Source organism: Trichoplax adhaerens, genomic scaffold (genome assembly GCF_000150275.1).
Source record: "Trichoplax adhaerens TRIADscaffold_13 genomic scaffold, whole genome shotgun sequence".
Taxonomy (NCBI): Eukaryota; Metazoa; Placozoa; class Uniplacotomia; order Trichoplacea; family Trichoplacidae; genus Trichoplax; species Trichoplax adhaerens.
The window spans coordinates 1885503-1911521 of NW_002060955.1; the positions used below are offsets into that span (position 1 = coordinate 1885503).

Here is a 26019-nt window from a genome sequence, read left to right on the forward strand (position 1 = left end):
CATTTAAAGGAGGTTAAAAGATCAATATGGAATAAACAAAGTCAAGAAAGGAAAGATAAACTGGCTTTACGTAGTTAATGCTAATTGTTCTGTAATTCTTCTTGAAGTAAACATTAATAAAATTCAATTTACATCATAGACCGAACTTATTTATGCACCAAAGTATAGATGTGTTACAGTGTTAAATACTGTTTTACAGTAGAAATATCAATGTTAGGATAATTCTGTTAGACTATCCTTATTTAGTTAACTTCTAATTTGGATATACTGTGTTTTAATATGGCACTGAATTTTTATGACAGTGACACTTATACACATACTGAAATTAATAGTTATAATAGGGAATGCAAATCATCTACTTACAATTCGAATCATTGTGATTGTTATTTACTTATGGACTATTGAGGAGTAGTATATAAATGCAGTATATCGTGAAATAAAGAGAATTTCTCCAACTTAGTGTTTAACGTAAAATACGAGGCGTTTAAGTCTTTGTGCAGTTTGATAGTAGAGCAAAAGTGTTCGTGATAGTGCAGATATCTTTCCTTGATACTTGGTTCAAGGAATTGACTTATTGATCGTATATTGCGTTATCTTGTTGCAAAGCTGTTTTGTGACAAGATGTAAATTTAATCACTTTTTCGTATAGGTAATGGAGATAATACGTATTTTACGGCTACAGTAAATTATATTAATCTACCCTTACATATAAATTTTGCAAATTTGATAATCCTTTAAAATATCTTTCCTTGAGTTTTTCGATATTATTTCCACTTGTATCACTTTATAGATCAGTGTATGATTGTATAACATGTTCTTAGTGACATATACTACACATCTAAACTTATGAAATAGCGAGACCGATAATATTGACTCACATTTCTCTTATATTGGGAAATAGTTCAACAATGTCTAGATTTGCACCACATATTTCCACGATTTGATTACCGGAAATATTTCTGATTCATAAAAGTACGCGAATATACAATGATAGATCCATTATTGTTAATAATTCAATAGGTTTAACTTTAATTTTATAATCTTGCTATGGCAAAGAAACAGACTTAGTATGTTATTTAATATCTGCAGTAAAATCAATTTTAAATTACCCTACTAATGCACTTACAGCTTCTTCAGGTATACATATCGAATTAAAAGCATAGTATCCGAAAAACTTACAACATTTGTAGCTGTTTGAGGCTGCAAAATGTATTATTTTCTATCGCAACTAGTTTATTAGCAGAGGTGCGGCTATATTGTAGCAGATAAGATACGTCAAATTAAATCCGATATTAAAGACCTAATGAACTATGATATTATTTATTTACATTAACCATATGATCATAAAAGGATATCACATCTTACAAATTTGTAATAAAAAATATTGCAGAGCCTTTAAAAAATGACTAAAATAAAAGTAAACTCATTATTAATCTTGCTATGCTATGTAACGGATTCATTGTAATAACTGTCACATACTCAATTGTTACCACACATTACTAGCAGAGCAATACAACCTTTTTATTGAAATTTTTAAAGAAATTCTTATAGCTTACTTACAATTCCATCAGATTTATTAAGTTGCTAATATGGTGGCATTTTAACTGGTACACTTGGTTACCTACAAGAGAACTATAGTGCTCATAGTTAATATTCAGATTAATTTTTCAAGTTACGTTCATGATCTGATGGCAAATATCGGAAATAAAGCTGGTAAATTAGCTAACTATTAATATATGAAGAAAAGCTAAGCTGATCAAAATTTAGAAGCTTAAATACAGGTGATAATCATCATCTCGAAAGCCCCTATTAGAAGTTCGCAGCTTACACTAGGCCTAAGAATGACGATATTTCTAATATCGTCTTCTTAGCTCTTTGAAATGAAAGCTAACTGATTGATACAGCCATGAAAATAACTGAGATATAGATTGATAGTTTATGGTAACATTTCGCTATGAACTTCTCAAAAATAAAATGCACAACTTTAGGAATTATTGTAGTTGGTGATAAAGTAAATCCTTACGATATCATGACGAAATAGTGAATGTTTCAAGTAGGTATTAGAAATATAGAATTTGATATAGCTCATAATCGAAACAAACTTATGCATAAAATATCTTATTACTTCAAATGTTCGTATATGATAATTAGTCATAATAACAATATTTTTATTAAAAATATGCTGATAGTGTAATAAATATGTTTACTACGACTGATAGTATATATAAATGGGATAGTAATCAATAAAAAGTGAAAAGAATTTCGTAATATTGTGTTATGCGATAGTGTGTGTACTTCCCAAAGATTTAAGTTACTGTACCGTATGCTGGGAAAATAGTATTACAGATTAAAGGAAAATTTACTAGAAGTACCAGTATTATTTCTTGTGTCGCAAGAGTAGTTGTGGCACTGATATAATTAGGCAATACATTCGAAATTTTAGTATACTAAGTTATAAACTGATTATTTGTACAAAAGGTAAACATGCTGAAAATAATATATCATAGCGAAAAAAAGCGTGTTGCACATTAATAAATAGTAAAATTAGTTTCAGATACTGTAAAGCAGAGTAGGTGAGAAATTTGGATAGCCATAAAAATATGGATTCTGTATAATGCAAGTCTCTCTTGAATTTGATCTGGCGCTTTATGTTTAAGTTTTATTATGATTTTACCTCTACGATTGCAATAAGCAAAAAAATATGAAAGTATCTCGGATGGGACTTAATTTTATTTTATCTTGATTTACTAAGTACGTTGTTGTATAGTGATTAAAAATTAATTTCTAATATTACTTATGCCAAGCTGCGGATGAGGATTACATTACGTCATTCACGTACATGTACCGGTATGAAATTGGCTTCAATCTATTTAATATGGTTTTACTTACTCGTTAGGTAACTTACGAAACCCATAGCAATATTATAGTGTTTTACTAGTACTATCTAGATTTGGTAGAGCGAAACTAAGATTAGTTCTCATGACTGTATGATAAGAAATTATTAATACTCAGCAGCTTTTTTATTAGTATAGGTTGTATTGAAATTCTAATGGAACATCAATCAGCTCTATAGATATTCTCCAAAAAAAGGAATTTACTTACAGGCTGATACGACTGCTCAATGTGGCAAATGAACCATTTTTAATAGTATGAATTCTATTACCAGCCAGGTCTCTAATTAATGAAATTAGGTCTCTGAGATAAATATTAAGACTATTTACGTTTACTTCTGTAAATATTATTAAATATTGTTAGCTGACAGGCTATATAATTATAGACAGACATAGCAATGAACACATTCCAACTTACATTCCTATTTGATAATTTCAATTTATGAAATGAGTTTAATAGACGTAGTAACGATCAATGATCATTAACTACTCCTTCAATTAAAGTATAAGTATTCATCTTAAGACTTACAATGCTTGCAGGTTGTTAAGGTTGTTGAAGAAGCTAGGCTGTATGGTTGAAATATTATTGTCCGAAAGAAGTCTATGGAAAAATAAACGAGTATAATGATAACGTTATTGTTATAGATTGTGACGGAGTACAGACTTCGTAAATTAATTGTAACGTTAGTTTTAGTAATTAGTAATTAAGATTTTATTAATTGTTAAGAACCTTTATTTAGTCCTATTAAATTTACTGTAGCAGTATCAAGATAATCCTTGCTTATTAATAGCTTAAAAAATACAAATAAAGCTATCTCACTAAGACATTTCCTCTAAATTTAGGAATTGTACTTTGGAGCTTAACAACTTTGGAGGTAATAGATGCAATCTAGTTAAGCTGGTTGGCAATTACTATTTTAGTCTATCTAATCCTAAATTAAGGATTTCAACTGTTAATTACTAAAATTACAATTAAGGAGAGCGAAACTTATTTCTGAGATATAAACATGTATAGAACGTAAGATAGAAAATAAAATATACGATACGAAGATTACTTTTGTGGCACCCTTACGTAATTGAATCTGAAGACTAACTCGAAATATCGCATATACTAAAATCTTAGTCATGTTATACTATCGTATCCATTAAAACAAGCCATAATCAAATGCAAAGATCCAATAATTATTGGATACAAAAAGCCATTTTTGTTTTATCCTGCATGAGTTTTGTGATGGAAGGTTCGAAGAGTCTGCAGACGTGGACTCCTTACGCATTTCACAATAATGATACTAAGGGTTATTCGAAAATGAGATATTTATTGTAGATAACAACTACGTACAGTGTGGTAGTTACTAGTAGATCAGCGTGTAAGCTGTTGTGAAGTAACGTGTATAGATAATAACACTAACAAGTGCAACTGAACAAATCTGAGGCAGAAATCATCAGTATTAATAGTTTTACAGGGAGAACATATGCAGAGAATAGGATTGTAGAATTAGATACATCATATACCATAAACAGGCTATATAATAGTAAATTATTGCAGGAAATAGCGAAGGCTGTAGATACTATAAATAACTAAACATGACCAGCCATATTTGAGCATAGTTGAAATAGACTGTAAAGGTATCTATATTCGGAACATAACAAAATGTCTATATTTAAGAACATGTCTAAAGACTACTGTGAAAAATAAATATACTACAAATATGATATTAAAATGTAAATGTACGCTGAGTATTAGAGCATTCTTTATCGGCGTTAGATTTTTCGTGATGATGATCCAGATCGTCCATATTTTTCTCCAGCTTTATTTGCTTACGTCTTTTTGTTGTCCTCTTTTTCCTAATTGTGTAGGTTGCACCAGTCGCTGGACGAATAAATAATCCTTTGATTACGGCCGCACTTGTTAAGGTATACAAGTATGGATTAAGAGCAGAATTTATAGGTAATGCAAATATACCAATAAATTGTAGTGTGATAACGTCAACACCATCACTAGATGCGAAACCAGCAAAATTCACGATATAATAAGGTACCCAACTAATTAAATCAGTTATTAATATGATAAATAGACGCAATGCAATCATTTTATCTTTTCTAGCTTTTGCTTTTCGATTAGTTGCTTGTGTAACAGCTTTACCAGTATCGCGAATGTAGATAAACAATCTAATATAAAGTGAGCATGTAATAATCCAAGCAATAATTGTAGAAACGATATAGGCTATCATCCAGACTCTGTAGTCAGGGTTCTCATAATTGCTTGGCATACACATACTGTTAAAGGTGTATAATCGTTTGTTACCAGGCTGATTGATACTAAATAATGACGGTATGAGTGCAAATGTAAATCCTCCTAGCCATATTATACCAATAATCAGCCGAGAATAGAAACGGCTTAACTTTTTTCCTTCGAGCCCATAAACGATTGTGATGAACCGATCGATGCTGATTACTACCATTAAAAATACAGACACTATGCTAGATGTAGTCATAAGAGTACAAGATACTGCACAGAGGGGATGTCGTAGCCACTTCTCAGATCGTATGCCATAAAGGCCTTGATTGCTATAAACCAAATTAGCAAATCCTATGATAAATAAATAGATTGACATGATAAAATCTGATATGGCTAAATTATTGATTAAGAATAGGTTGACTTTGTCGGCTTTATTTTTTTTTTTAGCCCGAATAATGCGGAGGTTGCGTACAATAACGAAAATGTTACCCAAAAAAGCCAGAATGCCAACAAGCCAGATGAAGAATTGTAATGAAATATGAGCAAGAAGATGCTGACAAGATGATAAAGTATCAGATATCATCGATGGTTTACAGGATAGTATTTTAGCAGGTATGATGCAACAAAAGTAAGGACGATTGGTTAATCTGTTAAGATATTGAAAAGTAAAACAAACAGCTTGCTTAACCTCTGAAGTTTAAGCAAATACACCAATTGAAAGTAAGATAGTTGGTTGAATATTGTTACTTTTACTTACATTTCCACTAACTTAGATGGACCATAAAATGACTCCCGAGATACTTCGCCTAACCAATTCTTTCGTAAATCTCTAATTTTTATAGATTTTAAACATAAATTAAAATTAAAATAAATGGAAAATATCATAAAAAAAATGTAGAAATATTTTCACAATATGTATACCAACTGCTTTCTAACTCATGTCAATAAAACCTTATATTAAAATCAAATGAGTATTTATGTTTATTACAAAATACTGTGCGCTATGGTAATCATTCAACTATATCTACGCTGAATCGTTATAAATATTATTTTAACATAGAATGCAAGTAGCTTAAGATAAAATGGCCTGGCTAATCTTCGCTAGCATGTATAATGAATTCCTATCATAATTTAGAATTTAGTTTTCTCTTTGTGTAAATGTTTTTATCGAAACGTAATAACGTAATCAATTTGGAATAAAAGCTTTGGCGATGGTAGGATAAGCTCCAAGCTTAACCTTTCTGTTTTTGAGACTCATTTTGTGACGGTATCGCTATCTATCTAATACCAATAACTGTATAGAAGGTTCACACTACTCCCATTTGGTATAAGATATAGCGAATTGTACACACATTCATTTAATGTTTGAGTAAAACCAACTGCTCTTACTCTCCGTATTATTTGAATAATGATCGTGTAAGTGCCTGTACTATTCATAATTGCGGCGTATAATAGTTGTAAGATTGTAGAATAGCGAAAAAATCAGTGAACGTAGTACTTTTCATAATTTTCACTCATAATTTAAGAAGTATGATTGAACTTGTATGAAATTTTGTGTATACTTACGTGATATAATTTTATTACCAGCATAAATTGTTTGCTACATGATTGTGTAAGTAGTAATTTCTAGTACTTGAGCGTTTGTAGAGTACTAAATTCAGTGCATATCGAAGTAAAGGAAAATCACACGACGGTATTAAATGTACAGTAGATGCGCGCTAAAACTGACGAATATATGAATATACATTCAAGAATCATGTGCTGTTGAGTCTAGTTACTACAGTATGTTATACGATAATTAACTAATCAAAATATCTGAATTTATTTGCGTCTTAATATTATAACGTAAATTCGACAGTCCATTCACAAATGCAATAAATGTTAAAGCTTCTTTTCGTAATCATAATAATTATTTTATGGTATCATTTGAGCAGCGTCAGTAGCAAAATTAGATTTTAAATTTTCTTTTCCCGTACTTACAATTTTTGCAAGCTTGATAACCCTCTAAAGCATCTTTCTTGGAGCGTGCTGATCTTATTTCTACTTGCATCGCTTTGTTGTTGATACATGATTGCATAAGTTAGTATTGGCAATATTCATTTAAAAAACAAATTGTAAACCAGTAATATTAAGTTCGTTACAAAAAGACTCACATTTCCCTTACATTCGGAAATAGTTTCGCAATGGCTTGATAGCATAATTCTTCAATTATATTACCGGAGATGTTACTAACGCATGCAAGTATAAATAATGATGGATTTATCGTCGTTAGTAAACCCTTACCAACATATTACAGTTATATTTTTTCAAAGAAATGAGTCTATTGCAGTGTTCCAGATTTTAAGAATTAAAATCATATCCTAAGTATCCTACATTTTCATACGATTTTACTGCACGTGTACTTACAGCTTCTTCAAATTTCCATATCGAATGGATAATGAAGAATAGATCTTCTCTAATTTATTATTTGAGAGACTTCTATAATAAATATCACAATATTGAAAATGGATAAGAAACTATAGGTATATTAGCGTTACAATCAGAATTTTAATCTGTAATTTGCATGCTTCGCGACACAGAAATTATATACGGTAAAGAGTAAGGCGGATATCTTCCTTCCTTGGTGAATGTTGTATTTATTCTATGATGCGTTATATCTTTGGTATTAAACCAATATTATTGGATTTGAGCTAATATCTCGTTTGCATCTTTTCACAATTATGGTATCGTATTGCAGCCATATATAGATGATTTAACATAAAACCGTAACATCAGTGATTATTATAACCCCATAAAGTTGCTATAAAATATTAAACCTAAACATTTCCGTCATGGCAAGGATCCTCTATATGTATTAAAATACTTGAAATATTTTGCATTAATTAATAAAGACTTTAAATTTAATGATCTTACAAATCCGTTAATATGTTTTCATCCTTGTTAGAGATGTCGACCATATCAAATTCACATATGCTGTTGCCGTCCAATGATCTGTCATTAATTAAAGGCTTAAATTAAATGAATATAAAAGTTCGTAATGTATTTTAGGTTTACAGTCACAATTCTAACTTGAAAGCTGCAGTATTAAAATAATAAACTTACAAAATTCTAAGGGAGTCAAATGCAAACGCTTTTTGGGGAATGGATGAAATATTGCAATTATTTAAATGGCTATAAAGGACGATAAAATAAGAATAAAAGGTGATCAGTAATTTTCGATGAGAATTCTGTGATTATTAGTCGCAACTGTAATCCTACTGTAATATTCAGACAGCTTAATATCTATTTTAAGGCACATCTAGCAGAATTCTATTACTGTAGGTGCTTAACAAAAATCTTTATAAATCTTGTTGAATACAAATTTATTTTCATTTTAAAATTATGCTAGAATAAAATAGGTAACTGTTACGGAGCTTGATGCCCCTTGCGTATAACTAGTAGTCAATTTACGATAGTAGAATAACTGTATTGATATACTGTCGTGTGATTAATAATATTATTAGAGATTGTCGTGTTGTAGACAACAGTCCTTAACTGTTGATTATTATTATTGTTATTTAATTAATCATTAATTAATTATGCCGAAGTAGGCAATAGAACTAATGGTGCGATTGCACCATAAATGTGTGATAAATAATTGAACTTGCTAATTAATATTAATTAGTGACAAGTATTAATTAAAACTCGGTCTAGTCTATAGTAAGCCTGTATCACACATTATATAATTTAACGTGAAAGATTAGCACTGGGGTTATTTGTGTGACGTATGAAATTGTATATAAGCTTGATTCTTAATTTTGAATCTCAATTCCACTAAGGCTAACATAGAGTACACTGATACTAACGTAAAAGGGCTAGTAATAAATATATTTATTAACCTAAACCTATCGTTTGACTCGATTAGTATAGTATAGGAATGAGATAGTTTTCCCTTACTGAGGATCTCGGGAGTTGGTCGGAGAATCATAAGAGTAGATAGACTAGTTTAGGTACGATCACGAAAGTTGTCTTGTGACAGTAAGAAACAGTCTTCTAATCAAAGGGTAAAAGCTCAAGCATAATTTTGCAAACAGAGCTTCCGGTGACTTCAATCTAGTTAAGAGAATTATCATTTAACGTACATTAAAATCTCTTAGTAGTATTACGTTACTGTCAATATTGTAAAGCATAAATCGTACGATCTTATCAACAAATGTGTACTTTTGAGTGGCGATACATGTTAATATAAGGCACTAATGTACTTAGAAAGTCTCTACATATAAGTTTTTATTTAGCCTATTATTAGAAAATTTAGTAGAATTAATGATATTTATGAAATCTAAATTAGGAATAGTAATAACAAAAATAAGATGTTCTTGTAAAAAATTTTTTTTAATGCCCTGCAGTTTATAGCCTTTAGCGTAACAATGAATAGTTTAAGAAAAGTAATTTTTATTTCTGACTTATACTTACTCTTAGTTCAACTACTTACATCCCTACTAGGAATGGTCCAACAAGGTCAGATAAATCTTTCATGAGGGTGTCTAATGTTATTGGATTTTCACTAACATCTCTATACATTCAAGAAAGTATGGAAAAATCAAGAGCGCTTTTCAAAGACAGTACATCTTTGTAGATAAATATAGATGATAGAGAATTTATAAGTGAAACTGACCAAATCTTCTATTTTAAATAAATAATATTATAACGCCTATATTACATGTTTTAAACTATTACAAATATTAGTGTTCGTAGGTTCAAAAGCATATTGACGTACAATTTCAGGTTAGTTATAGCTGCCATTTCTTTAATATCTGCATTCCATTCATTTCCTGCTAATTTCCTATTAAATAATCATTCAGGCAATTGTAAATTAATTTTCTGTGAATGCTCTTACTCCAGCCGCGATTATAATATTTGCAAAGGGTTTACTGTTTAATAATAGAATAGACAAGTTTAAAATCTAATTATTATCGTGATATTGTGTTATAGCTTACAAGTCATTTATTAAGTTCAATTTGTCTAGAAAATCTTTCTTCATATCTATTCCGTTCGCTATCAGTCTCGTGTAGCTCATGTCACTAGTCAGCAAATGCAAAATAGCTAATTAGTTCCGAAGGTATATTAAATAAAGATTTAAGTGACTTGAATCACAAATTTCAATCAGCAACTTACATTTTTTTAATTTGGAAGAATAAGCCATCACAGTCAGGATCAAACCTCTTGATATTATTATGCGCTAGTATTCTAAAAGATATGAACAGATATACTGATTAATCTATTTTATACCTATTGATTCTAAATTCTTAAAAGTAAATATTTTTAAATAGTTACTAGATGTGGTATTATGCCAAGGAAATATTCGAATGAATGTGCTACTTACAAAGATCTAAGTACTGGAGGTAATCCTGAGCAAGTTAGATTTGAAATTTTATTTTTTGCCAAATCTCTATCATTAAAATAGACATAAAGAATTAAGAAGAAATTTCTTATGAATGGAACGGTGATGTTATGGCATTAAACAGTATATCATGCTATATTTCAAGATTTTTATTGAAAGTATCAACAATTTATAATAAATATTTATAGTTGGTTTATTGTTATATTAAAATCACGAGTATAAATAGTTAGATAAATATATCAATTATTAACGATAAGATAAAGCTCTAATTATCGACTCTTTCAAGACTATTCTTTCTTAGAATGCTAAATTCATCGCTTTCAGCCATAATGTTACCGTTACCGCTAGTATTTGATACAGTGCAACAAGCCATATTTCATAAATCATTTTTGCAGATGTTTAAATTTATTGAGTTAATTACATTTGAGAATATTTTTGCAAGAATTGCAGTCTGCTAATTAGGTTATTAAAGATTCTATGGATACATATCTTATACTTACAGTTTTTCAAGAAACGTCAATCCCAAATCATCTTGGACAGACAGTTTTATTTCATTATCGCTTAGATCACTATAGAAGGAAATGCAATCTAGCTAAGTATCTAAGTGATAAATTATACTATCGATGTACGAAACAATCGCTGTACTGCTTACAGAATTCTTAAATTTCGGTATCTTGAAAACGGTTTATTTTGCAATGATTCGATTCCATTATTACTCAAATACCTGAAGTTAAATTATTTAAGTTAATATAATAAGATTTTATCACCAAAATTTTCATAAGGTTTCTTACAATTGGCTGAGGTAGGGCAATGTGATGTTAAAAATTTCTGTAATTTTTTCAATACGATTGGCATTTAAGTTTCTTGGGTGATAAAAATACCAAGAATCAGGAATAATTTACGTTAGAATAAGCCTTCCAAGAAGTAAAATCGAAAATTTTTAATTTAGCGAAAAAGATAAAATTGAGTGTAGAGAGCTATGAATTGGGTAATAAGCTCATCTTACAATATTCGTAGATTTTGTAATCCTTTTAAAATAGGGTTAACGTTCGATATTTGATTATTTTGTAGATATCTATTTTGTATATTCAACATAAGCGTATTATGAATACTTATATTAAGCAATGAAGAACATTTCGCTGTTAATAATACGTGTATGTCTTACAAGAAAGTTAATTTCGTATTCATAAAATAATTTTCACTAAGAGTGCTTATCAAGTTATCATCTAGGTATCTTTAGTAAAGAATTAATAATAATTGTTAGAAGCATGAAATCCATGTAAAAATCTTTATTATAAACCTGAAACTAGGCTAGCAAGTGAGATAGTTGCGTGTTTGCATAGCGTATTTTACTAATTATTGGTTGAAATCGAACTCAATTCATGACACTAATATTTAACTGCAATCATCTAAAATCTTGTTCTGCCAATCATTTACTTACAATTCTTCGAGACTTCTTAAGTTCTTAAAGTCGTTAGAATTTACTCTGTGAATGCGATTAGATGCTAAAGATCTAGATATTAGAAGAAACAATCGTGCATACTCTTATGGAGCAGTAAAATCATTGGTACATTATTTTATGACCTTTATCGACGCTAAAATCAAGTTGCAGACAGCCTGATTTCAATATTACTCTTTAAATCTGTTCTGTATGAATTATAGTTAAGAATAGATAATACTCTAGGTAATAGAAAATTGTTTATCTACTTTGCTATGTGCTTTATAATACTAGCTTGTAGCAATGTTCTAATTCAAATCTTAAAGAATGTATGCTGCTATAGAGACAGGTAAAGTGCAAGTGAGTCTTATTAATAATAATTACAATTCACGAAAGTAATAAGCATATTGCACTCTCATTTTTAGCTTCGCTTGTACTCATGTGCAAATAAAGATCTGAAGCTATTTTTGAATTAATTATCTTCAGGTAAATCTTAGCAAAGCTACAACTCCACATATACGCTTGCTAATACGTACGAGATATTTAATAAAAAGATCTCTGTTTAATCTTGCCATACTTACAGTATAACAAGTTGGGATAGCTTTCCTATAAAATCTAGCTTCTGTAATTTGTTATTTTGCAGAATTCTACACAATAAAAATATAACAAGTTATTTGGGACTTTCGAAGCGCAGCCCAGTTGCTATATCAATATTTCGTTGTCAAATCTATAATCAATTAAATAGTTACTCCGACTCAAGTATTTCTATCGCAAGCACTTTATTAATTCATATTTGCGAGATAAAATAAAGGACGTACTGTATATTAAACTTACAACGACTGTAACTCTGAGAGCGGTTCTAGTGCCTTCGTATCAATATTAGACAGCATATTGGAAGAGATGTTTCTATGGAATATAAATAGCGATTAGTAAGTATGAAAATTAATAAAGACATTTTTGAAATTTCTTATTAAAATAGAGTTTAAATTAGATCACATTCAAGCATTAGGTAAGTTTTTTTTAGCGAACTCATCAGATGGAAATACTTACAATGATTGCAGATTACTGTAGTTAGACATAATAAAAGAATCTTTAACACTTTTGATGTTACTATAACGATTGCTTGTTAGATCACTGGTAGGAAATAAAGCATCGAAATTGTTTAGAAAAATAAAGAGAGATGATAAGGTTAAAGTTGAATTGAACTAATTATATTTGTACGAGTTAAATATATTAATTTCAGGAGAATTCATAAATTTACACTTACAGGTGGGCTAAATTCAAAAGTGTAGAAAAATTGAGCGGTTTTGATTCATGGAATTTATTGTAAGATAGATTACTATTTCATACCAAGTTTACAGAAGATTATATGATATTGATATTTGATATTCATATTGATATGATGTTGATATAGTTGGCACATAAATGATAAAAAATTGATCAGACTTACGATATTGACTATAAACTTGATAATTCACAATCACTTGAATAGCAATTGAAATCTAGAGCACATGGACTTACAGGGTTCTGCAATCTGCAAAGTCTAAATATCGTATTTCTGATATGTAGTTATTCGTCAAATCTCTGTTAGAAAAAACAGTAACTTAAAACTTCGAAATCAGCAGATAGCAGATTATTCAGAAATATTGGAGTATTATAGAATTTTATATAGCCCTAAAAATTTAAGTTTTAATTATAGTAGGTACTTATTGTCTTATCCTTGCCACAGGTATTACGTATAAATTGAGATGTGATATAGATGAACTGACTATTATACTACTGATATTTATTTGCTGATTTAATTGATATTTGATATTGGAGCTTTGACTGCCTCCATATTATACTCAGAATATATTTAAGACTTACAAAGTCTTTATGACCGGAGAATTTCTACTTCTTTCTACTGATCCATTGTGTACGTTCAGTCTTAGCGGATATGATCTTGATAGTCCCCTTAGTAGATAAAAACAATCTTAATAATAGCCATAGGACTTAAGATTGAAATCTATAGAGCATTACTATATTACTTAGCGTAAGAAAATTATGCAATATACAAGTTTGATAAGATTTAATTATAGAAAACAATTGCAGCATACAAAAATTCCATTGATGCAACATTAGGTAATTGAAATTCTGGAAAATTTCTGATGGGATTGCCACTAAGTTGCCTAATAAGTTTACATTATTAATAAATTACATTGCTTGATAGTTATACGTTTATCCATAGCTCGAGCCCTTATCCAAAATAATACTGCATGTAAAAATATCAATAGATTTCATTTGAACAGTTCTTAAATGGAATCTAGCTCGGGCACTTATTTTAAAAAGGTATAAAAGGCTATTGCACTCACAGTAATTGTAGTTTATTTAGGCCTGTAAATGTATTTTCGTCAATATGCGATATTGCATTTGTTTGCAAACGTCTAAAGGTGTAAATGTATGAAAAATTAGCATATACCAATAGCATTAATACTATTTGGAACATCTTGTAGTTAGTTATAGAATGTTGGCAGTATGCAAGGAGTATAAAAAATTAAAAATTTAAACTATAAAATTTAGATTATTGCTGTTCTTTGATCTAGAGTTAAAGTAGTTGCAAGAATTTATGTAAGATTTTATCCCTTTCGATCTGTAAGCGGTATAGTGTTATATATACATATGTCAAAAATTTTAATTCTGCACAGCTTGCAATTAAATTGCGAGTTATTATACGAATGATCACTAAATAATAGCACTAGCTTGAAAGTTTAAGCTTAGTATTGATTAAATTGCTGTGGGATTACTTAAATTTGTAGAGTAACGACCAAACATTGATAAATTCTAGATTCTGCCGACCGCAACAGCTCTCATAGAGTTTAATTTAGTCTCTAAGTAAATTTAGCTAATAATTATGCATTGCAGCAAATAAAAATTTTGTTTAAAAACGTTAATACGCTGTTATATCGGTATTGCTGATGTCAAATTAAGATAGAACTGGCGTGAACACTTTGTCGTATTTAACGTTACAACGTATATTAGAATGTAGAATGTATTATAATCTTTTGATAAAGTTATGACTCATGCTTACAAAGCTTTTAGATTTATTAAATGCTTAAATTGACCGGCATTTAACCGCGGAATTTCGTTTTCGTTTAAATTTCTAGATAGTTGTGAGCCAATTGAAACAATTTTTTTAGAATCTAAGAAAGATTTATCCGTAAATCACTACTAATTTATACTTACAAGTCTTGAAGATTGACTAACGGCGAAAAAATTGTAGAGCTGAACCTTTTCAATTTATTGTCTGTTAAATCTCTAATTATGACAGTATAAGAAATAATTCAGTCAGTAGATCAACACTTACAGGCTATTTAGCTATTCTTAATTATAGTTGTTGAAATGAATCCAGGAAAAATATATCATTCCGTTTATTGGATGTGCTAAATGATATAGCTATGAAATCGATATTTACTGTATTATTGTATTATTTATCACGTTGGTGAAGCATTTATCACTGTCTACTCAATTATAATGATTAAAGAAATTCCTGCATATGATACGAACTAAAAATTTTCAATTATAAGTAAACTAGTTTAGACAGTTTTAAACTGCAGTAAGTGTAAGGAGTACTTACAAAGTAGTTAGATTGTAGAGATCTTCGAATGCAGTATCATTGATGGAAGAGATGCTATTGAAAGCTAGTCGTCTAAGGATGAAGAATTCGATTTACACGTCTTAACATATTAATTATACGCTAGCTTTACTATACGCTAGAAGATTTTAGGTATAGTAAATTCTATTTGCTGATTTACTACCGTAAAATAAATGAATCAGTATTGTTAGCATTTACTTTAAACGCCCTAATTAATATATAATTAGCATGATTACAGGTGTCTAAGGCTTATAAGTCCTGAAAACTGATAGGCATCCAATGAATTCAATCGAACATTGATAATGGTCCTATTTAATATTAAAGAAAGGGATAAATTCTTATTTTCTATGAAGTAATTTTAATATATTTATTAATACTTATTACTAGGTTAGAGCATCGAAAGATGATAGATATATGATTAAGCTATCTTTTACTATCGACGAACATATTTTATGAGCAGATTTCTTATCAGGCATTAAATTTTTTAGTTAACTATTTTAACATGACATTAAAGCATCCTGCTGCTAGCTGAGAATACAGTTAGTATGTGATTTTAGTAATATGAAACTTACAGCGTCAAAGTCACTTTCATTGATTTAAATAATTTAGTAGGAAGATTGGATATGTTGTTGTTATTCATAACTCTTGTTAAAAAATTTTTGGTATAAAATTTAAATGAATAGATAAATAAGCTAACAAGATCGCTTGCCAAGTTTTATCTTTGAGTTAGCAATATTATATTGCCTAAAGTACCTCAGGTAATTAATGAACGCACTAATTCACATTGAAAAATCTTGCACAATTAATTGTTAAATATTAACTTAAGTCTACAGCAACAATTATTTTGAATGTTGTCACCATACGTACAATATTTCAATGGATGTCAAATTCTGGAAAGTTGTTGGCGCAACGGAATCGATATTGTTGCTATTTAAGTACCTATGTAGTTCCGGTAAGAAATTGTGAAATGCTATTTATTACATTTAAGGTATTATTTAATGCTTAATTATAACTTATGATCATTCGATTTTCTTACACTCTCAATAAACTTGGAGCACACAGGGTTTGAGGGTGAACATGTGATAAGTTGTTGCGATCTAATCTCCTAGTTGTTAAAATTATTACGATATTATAACCACTTTTCAACTTATTTAGGATTGCTAAAGTCGGCTAATTATAAAAAGATAAGTAAATTTCATGCCATTATATCTTGATCATGTTGTAATTAATGGCCTTACTATAGCTAGAAAGATTTTAATAAGTAATCATTTATGATTACTGTCAGAGCTGTAACTGGCATTTAGTGTTACTAGGCGGTAATTATTAATTAGATTGGCAAATAACTACTATAAGGTTTAGCATTGTGGCTACAGCTATGTTTGTTGCGCTAATTACAAAGAAAAATAAACTAAAACTTTCTACGGAGGTTCCAAATGTATGTAACATATATGGCCTTAGATTAATATTTCTTGATATTAAAGCTATATAAGTATAGCGGTTTTTATATTATAACGAATTGTCGAAAATTAGTATTATTCTTCGATAAATAAACTTAGAGGAACATCGACAGAAATGTTTCTCTTTACTTCGTTACTATTTAAATTATTAATTTGACCCTATTGTTCGATGCGATATCTGTAGGACTTACAAAGTTTCCAAGTGTCTAAAATCACAAAATGTACCATCTTCAATTGAAACCAGTTTATTTAGAGAAGCCCGACTACAAGAATTGAGAGAAGATGACTTAAATTGAATTTAGTAATTACATACAATGAAGCTACAGAAAGACTTTTCATTAACTAGCAGAGGATATTACGAATATGCTAATGCTAAATTTTACATATTACGGAAGACGAAACTATTTAAAATGACTGCTATGACGCAATTTATTTCATGTTACGCGATTATTTCAATTTTTTATATATTTAAAGTGGTAGAAAATTTGCTACTGCGATACATAGCAAAGTTTTTGATCTACTTACAACTCTTGAAGGTTAGTTAAGCCGTTAACATGATCACGTTGTATGTGCGTCAGATCATTACCTGAGAGGGAGCTAATAAAAACAAGAGAAATAATAATAATTATGTGTTTGGCGATACTCAAGTTTAGCATAACTATAATAAGTACTTCAGAATATAGTATTTTAATAAATAAATGCTTTAGCAAACAATGAAAAGAAAAATTACCGTACATTAATACTATATTTAAAATTCTAAAAGACCTCCCCAAATTTTCATACATCATTTTTAAATCATTTACTCACAGAAACACGAGATTCTTTAATTTAGTAAAGGAACCATTTTCAATTATTCTAATTTTGTTATCTGCTAGTTCTCTAATTTAGAAATTTTATTATTACGATAAAAAGCTATATAATATTAAATATTGTAGAACAATATCAATTAATTATTATTGAAATGCTTATACATAGCCAAGGCAAACCAAAAAACTAGTACCGTAATTTATAATTAATATGATAAAATTATGAGCTAAAGTCAATGCAGAAATTAAGGTAGAGAACTAATTATTTCCAGTTTATGGATTTAAATATTTTAATTCACCACATACAGCAGATAGAGGTTATCAAGATTGACAAAATAGCTTGGTTTTATGATCGAAAGACTATTATCGGTAAGGAATCTATTAGAAAATAACAATTTTTTGTCATTTACATTAAAGCAGATATTGCACATTCGTTACTGTTCACCAGGGTGAATGCCTTGGTAATTTGTAACGTTGTAGGATATATAATATCTAACATTTTTATTATCTTCGCAATAGTTATCAGTCTTATCTACTGTAAATGATCGTTATCTTGCAAGAATTGTAGCAGATAGCTAAGAATTTATTTAACTAATAAAACGTCTAGCATTAATCTCCATGACTGCTAGTATTTGAATTTATAGAAGCTAACATTGTTAGAGACAAATTTAAGTTATGAAACCATCATAAAGTGTTATATCGTATTTTACACTTAATAGGCATACAATTTGGCCAATTTATTGGTGGGCTTGAAAGTGTCCTCATCGATGTTAGTAATTTGATTTGATATAACGGATCTGACAATAAATATAATTGAAATATAGAATAATGTCTAATTATAATGTAATTTTTTAATAATCAACGGTTAAAGTGCTGTTACATAGCTAGCGATGGTAATAACTACAAGACTAGCAACGAATTGGAGTTACATCTGAATGAATTAGATATCGTATCGTAAAAAGATTTGATTACCAACACGTAAAGATTCAGTAATATATCTAAGAAAGCATTTAATTTGGTACATACAATAATGTTCTTTGCACAACTGATTAGTGCAGTCATAAGAAAATAATGTTGTTAAATACATTGCAATACATTACTTTAACGTTGAAAAATCTTATCGTCTCGATATTGTGAATTGGTATTGATAAGACAGAAATATACAAAAATTGAACATACTGTAACGTTCATCGCTAAATCACGTTCTTACAATTCTGTCAATCGAGAAAGGCATGCAAGGCTGCCATTGGACAATTTCGGTAATTTATTGTCATTCAAATCTCTAGAGAAAAATAATTCGGAGTTATAATTTTATAAATGAAAATGATTAGCTATATGGTAAATTTTGAATAAAAATTTTAAGCCTGAATTTATGTGGTATTGTAAAAAGTTGACTAGCGACGAATTTATAGTAGCTTTTTTGTTGGATGTGGTCTCTAAAAATAAGCTCATTTTGCACGTAAATGTTACTCTGTATTTGTTACTATGTACTCGTGCTATATACGTGCCACAATTTCACTTCTGCAACAAGGTAACGTACAGTAAAAGTCTAAAAGTAGCTACTGACTTAAACGCCCGTTTACTTAATTTAACATACACAGAAGAAGACTCTAAAAATGAAACTTTCATTAGCAAAGATACATCTACAACTTGTTACCACACTACTCAACTCAAATGTTCCCATTTATGTAGGAACAGTCTAATTTGTAAACAACAACAGTATTATTATTATACCTTACCAGGAGAAACATCTCGAACTGAGATGTTCCTTACATAGCTTTTTTATAACAATCAATATCAAATATGTAATGAACTATTACAAACAACATCCACGTTAAGGCATTACTTGTCTTACCTAGCGCTACAAAAATGGATATTCTCCGTACTAGCTACTACTGTACTTATTAAACTATCCTAATGACAAGGCAACACGGTAACAATACGGTGAAAAAGATTCTAAGGAAGTATCGAAAGTAATCGAAAGTTTAAAACGTTGCGTATAAAGAAATTAATATTGTTTGTATAGAACGCGATTTCGACAGTATTTTAAATCCAACCGAAGGTGTTCTGGAAGTAATCTATCAGAATTCACTAGAATTTCTTACTAATTTATTTTGGATTTCAAATGGAATGTCGCATTCTAAATTAATTATTCATAGCTATCATCGATAGCATGAAATCTAAGAAATTCTTTAAGCAATTCTCTCATAAGTTCTTGAATCTAATTTAACTTACAATTTTTCCAAATAAGGCATTGAGCAGAATGTTTCAATTTCGATAAATTCAATGTCGTTATTGTGTATACTTCTAATGAAATAGAATAGATGTATCAAGTTTATTTTGCCTAAAAACAGGGACTAAAGTTGAATTATACTAATTTTACGGGAAGGCTAATTAAATATTTAAATGATATAGAATTCGCTATTAATAAATTTTGAACCAAACTTGAGCTGAATTATGGTAGTCAATAATGATATCATTCATAAATTAGATTTAGATGTAAAGGAGGTAATAATTATTTAGAAAACTACAAATAGCCGAAATATGGGGTTTTAATACAGCAGTCTTTTTCAGTAATAATCACTTGATATCAAAGATACAGCTCTAAGAATGCACTACCAATGAAATATGAATAAGAAAATATTCTTAAACTAATTCTATCAAGTAAATATTGTGCAAAGAAATCAGTTTCATCATGTATTAAATATATTGATAATTATCGAACTAACTATTATAGAATGCAATATCTTACATATTTCTCAAATTGGAAGTACAGGCAAAGGTATACCGTTCAAGTTTTTTAATTTTGTTTTGGAAAAGCTGACTAAAATTATATAAAAGTAACAAATAAGTAAGCAGCCATATTATCAGTATTCTATAAGTATATACCAAGTTAAGTAAAAATAAAGTAGCTTTAATGAAGAATAATACTTACAGCTCCCATACTTTAGGCATTCCACAAAATGAATACGGTTCTACATAGGTGATTGAATTCTGTTCTAATTTTCTAAAGCATCAAAAAAAATTCAGTTTGCTAAAAATGGCGTATATGCTGTTACATTGTTTAAAGTAATTCGCCGAATCATTAAAGGATTACAAAGCAAACAAATAAATGTAAATATGTGCTATGTAACTATTTTTTTTTCGTTTTAGAAGTGAGTAAATTATGATCGAAGAGATAACATGTTTAACAGTTTCAATGAATAGTTGTAAACATCGTAGAGCAGCAATATCAATGGCAAACTTTTAAAGCTCAAAAAAATGTGCTAACAATGGATTTGTTAAATGAATATAGGCTATAATTAATTAGAGCACTTTTATTGGCCTACTATAGTGGATAAATATAGATTATTTCTTGTCTTAGCTTGATATCTAATTTTGATTTCTTACGTTGAATGAGCGCTTATGTAATACACTAAGTATTCTTACTGATTTTTTGCGAATATAGTCACAATATTCTAAAATTGCGTCTGATAAATAGCTACTATTGCAATTGATTTTATTTAAAAATTCATATGCTTACAAATGTTCTACTGATGGTAAGCCAACGAATGCAGAACGGCGTACGATTTTCAGATGATTTCCTGCGATATCACTAATTAGAAATGAAGGTTTAAAAATAGCTTATATACAATAATTTATCGAGAACTCGTTATGATTTACGTCAGAATTAAATAAAGTTTTTGACTTTTAAATGGTAGTTGCAATTTTAAGTTATCTGAGTATAAATTAATGAATCATACAATCTATAGTATGAACTTTAGGCGATGTAAGATGCATAACGCCTACTGTCAACGATGCAATAAAACAAGGGTAAAATTGAGGCATTTTAAACTTACAGCATGCGAAGTTTAGTCAGATTTCGGAAAGAATTAGGCTCAATGTCTTCGATTACATTATATTCAAGGTATCTAAAAATTTAGAAAAGTATCTCGTTTACTATACATGAGCTCATTTAAAAAAATGGAGTCTGACAATTACTAGTCATAACAAAATCTTTAGTCTGCAAATTATCCAATTAATATAAAATTATCATTTCTTTACAATGTCTGTAATATCTTATTTTATACAAACATGTCTTCCAATGATGACAGACAAGCCAAACTTTCGTTTTTAACAACTTTTAGGCGATTGCCCTTCAAATTTCTGTATAATATATTTATAGATAGGGAAAAGAATTCCGTTATGCGTTAATCAAGTTTTGCTTGTATGCGTCTAGTATAGTACAAGTCTCTAGATAGCATCATAAATAGTTATTGATATTGATGACTAAACAAATATTACAACTAAATTTATTGATTATAATTAAAGTTATTATTTGTTCATGTGGCAATAATTAATACTTTAATTTCATATATCGATACTTACAGACGAACAAGTGATTCTAAACCGCACAAGGAGTTAGTTTCAATTGTAGATATTGCATTATGTTTCAGTCGTCTGAAAAGTTAATAAAAGAAGGATAACAGATCAGCTTTAGAGCATAATACAACCTAATTTGTTGATAGGTTAACGGAGACTTAAGTGTACTAGCGTAATTACTGATTTATTCTATCGGATATATAGTTTTATTTTGAGTCAAATGGATTTAAAATCATTTAATATCTACTTTAACAATGATACGCAATCCAGGTACAGCTTTATAACATATGTAACTAAAACACCACAAATTGATTGCAGTGATTGTTAGTAAAATAGTAATTAACTGTAACATCATTTACAAACTTACAAACTTTCCAGATTTAATAGACAACCAAAATCGCCCTCAGACATGGTTTTAAGGCGATTATTGTCCAGAATTCTAATCAATCGTTATTTTATTAAAACCAGAGTGTAAACAGTAATAAAAGTGATTGTTATAATATAGTTTCTTATTAGCGAATGATAGTGTAAAATAGTATGTTACACTTACAAATGTTGTAAATTTTGCAGCATACAAAAAGCTTTGGGTTGAATGTGTGTCAATGCATTTGATCGAAGTGTCCTACGAGAATGGAACATACTGATATTTACTGGCGGTTAGCATATTAAATTTGATATTCGAGCTTAGGTCAAGATAGTGGCTACAAGATTTTTCCTATTTTTTAAGTATATTTTGGTTATGAGATTAGTATACTTTATTTATTGTGCATTTAAGAGTTTTATAGCAAATTGTGCAATTATGAAGACCATATTAACCGATTAGAAGCAAATCAATCCGATTGGGATTTTGCTGTAATAATCGGCGATAGACGACATATTGTTATCAAATTTTTTATAGAATACGAAAAGATTGAATTTATTTTAAGGCACTGATAAATAATGTTAGAAAAATATTCCCTAACTAGGTTTCAATGAAATCATTAAAGTTGTTTCATTTTTAAATAAAATTTTTTTTATTGTATTTATTATGCAAATTTAAATTATAGCAATAAATTGTTTAATAACTCGTACATCTTCGTCGAATATAATTTTTGAGATTCTGCTATTCTGACATTACAATCATTTATAATCCCGTAGATATAGGAATAGAACGAGCTTTGTAAAATTAACGTAGTGTGTCACAAAACAGCTTTGTAACAAGATAACGTAATGTACGATCAATAAGCATTTATATGCTCTTCCTCAATAGTTCATGAATCATAGTTAGTACGATTAACTTATAAAATCATTTACTGAATTAGAAATTAATTTTAGCTACTACTCCCTTAATGCAGACAACAGTATTTACCTACATAGACATCTGATGACTAATACAGAATAGTCAGATTACCATATGTTCTATCACGGAACATTTTCACGATAATTTACAATCTACCATAAGTAAGTTACAATCACAATAATTCGAACCGTAAGTAGATGATTTACATTCCCTATTATAACTATTAATTCAGTATGTATATATGTGTCTCTGTCATAAAAAGTCAGAGCTATATTAAAATACAGTATATCTAAATTAGAATTTAAGTAAATAAGGATAGGCTAACAGAATTATCCTAACCTAGATGTTTCTACTCTAATAAAGTATATAACACTGTCACAGAGTGACTTACAGTTGCTTTAGACTTTTTAGGCAATTAAAAGATCCACTTTCAATAACTTGCAATCGGTTAGCTTCTAAAGACCTTTTGACAGAGAACATGATGGTATAATAGAAGTTATTGTTACCGTTTTTCATTAGTAACCTCCAAAAATCGAAAACCTTACAAATTGGTTAGATGTGATAATCCACAGAATGCATCAGTTTCAATGACTTCAATGAGGCTGCTAGTAATGTTCCTGAGACGCAATTAAAGTTAAGGGTGGCATTGTAAGACTTTCTTTGCTTAATATCTGTTATGTAAGTAGCAGAAATAAACTATAATTCTTGAATTGTAATCTATCATTTTATAATTTGATAATGAAAGTAATCAATTCATTACATCTATGCCTTTCTGCTTCTATGATTCAAGATTTGCATTCACCTGTTATTTATTGTCAGTACAATATATATTTACTGTAGATGTTGCGACTCGAGTTTTGATTATTTGAAACGGTGATAAAATCTTTACTCCGATATACGTTGCCGTACTGTTATAAAGGCGAGTTACTGGTATTTGCTATTATTTGCACTAAAGTAATATCCTACGACCAATCAATAAATTCAATCCCGCAAACTGGATCAGAGAAAGGTTCTATTAAAATAGATTTACCTTGCAGTTAAAATACCATTACTACTCTATTTGTGAGATAAGTCATTTTACACGTATTGGCTAGCGCTGAAATTGGTGGTAATAATATGTTTCTCATGCTGTAGTACACTTAGTAATATTTGCTATTGTTATGAGCTAGATACTGCTTAGAATGTCGTAAATTTCTTCATATTTCGGCATTTTGCAAATTGACTAGGCATTTCGCGAATTGACTAGGCATTTCGTGAATTGACTAGGCATTTCGCGAATTGACTGGATTTCGTACTTGGACGGTAACAATATTGTAGAGATCATTCATGTTATTTAAGATCCAATACGTCACGGAGCAGTAAGACTTATGATAGTGTTTGTAAATAAGATAGGATTATATTTTCGAAATAAATAACATCGATAGATCTAATATGCTACTAAGTATACTAGATGTTGATTGTGTGAGTCATCTAGCCAAATTAGTATTGATTAATTTGATATTTTTTCTGAAACGTACTCTTTTTGAACCTGCATTCATCAATTTAAATGAGTAAACTTGAAAATAGAAATTTTTGGTGAGGACGTAACTTCATGTAATTACTGCCTTGTGTTTGTTAAGTTAAAAAATAAATACACTGCCATATTTAACGTTAGGTTTCGATTGTGAGTAATGAGCACAAACTTCTAAATAATTTTGGCATAAACTACCATGAAATGCTCATTTAACGTTTTGACTGAAAGCATATTGGCGTAAATAAACGATTCAAGAAATTCCATTCAAAAAACATTTCCGTATCTTATATCAAAGTTTGATGAATAGAATTCTGCCCTTTCAAAAAGAAGAATATGTTCTTACAGTTTAACATTGTTGATTAATTTAAAAAATAATCATTTATGACAGCATCTTAGGCAGATCCTATTACTGCAGCCTAGCTGATTCTTTAGGAACTAATCAGCGACGCAAACTACTCTGTGTGCTTCTAATAAAGTTACAAGATACTAATGAATTCTCTTGGCCTCTTTACGATGCAACGGTATGGGTAAAGAAGGCCATAGTGGTCTAAAACCTCCTTCTATCTTAAAACTTGGCGATAAGGTGTCACGGTACCTTTTTGCCGTGATGAGTTAGAAGTGTTATGGTGTTTGTTATAGATAGAAATTGAAGTATTATGGTGTTTGTTATTGATGGAAATTGATGTTTTATGATGTTTGTTAGTAAGGTGTTTTGATGATCAACTCTCCTTAGTTATTTTGTATGTATTCGAATAGGAGGATAGACTAGATAAATATAAATCTTGATGATGTGCAACCTTTGTGTTAGAGAGTTGTTTATGCTGACACGATTTGTAGTCGTGTTGTAAGATTATTACTGGATAGGAGGTTATGGTTGTGAGATCTCCTACGTGAGATTAATGTAAATAGTAAATATCTTAGAAATTATATAAAGGCTAACTATGATGCCATGTGGACGAGGAGAAAGGCATAGAAAAGAATAAACTGTAGTGATAGTTATCTGTTCAAAAGCCTACGCTCAAC

At 29.5% G+C, this 26019-nt stretch overlaps 2 protein-coding genes across 2 annotated transcripts; both read right to left on the minus strand.

Annotated features, from left to right (window-relative positions):
• Nucleotides 1–4606: 4606 nt before the first annotated feature.
• On the minus strand, nt 4607–10172 carry TRIADDRAFT_38210 (expressed hypothetical protein; the record flags this gene model as incomplete). The annotated part of the gene is made up of 10 exons (XM_002116106.1): nt 10107–10172; nt 9887–9952; nt 9602–9682; nt 8233–8301; nt 8044–8121; nt 7537–7608; nt 7284–7358; nt 7111–7182; nt 5888–5959; nt 4607–5777 (listed from the first exon to the last, which is right to left on the minus strand). Exons 1-10 carry the CDS (start codon nt 10148–10150, stop codon nt 4607–4609), a joined length of 1800 nt encoding a protein of 599 aa, XP_002116142.1. The 5' UTR covers nt 10151–10172.
• Nucleotides 10173–16611: 6439 nt separating this feature from the next.
• On the minus strand, nt 16612–22615 carry TRIADDRAFT_60116 (uncharacterized protein; the record flags this gene model as incomplete). The annotated part of the gene is made up of 10 exons (XM_002116107.1): nt 16612–16684; nt 17228–17299; nt 17562–17633; nt 19053–19124; nt 20078–20149; nt 20778–20849; nt 21682–21753; nt 21917–21988; nt 22211–22282; nt 22572–22615. 10 exons carry the CDS (start codon nt 22613–22615, stop codon nt 16612–16614), a joined length of 693 nt encoding a protein of 230 aa, XP_002116143.1.
• Between the last annotated feature and the right edge of the window lie 3404 nt (nt 22616–26019).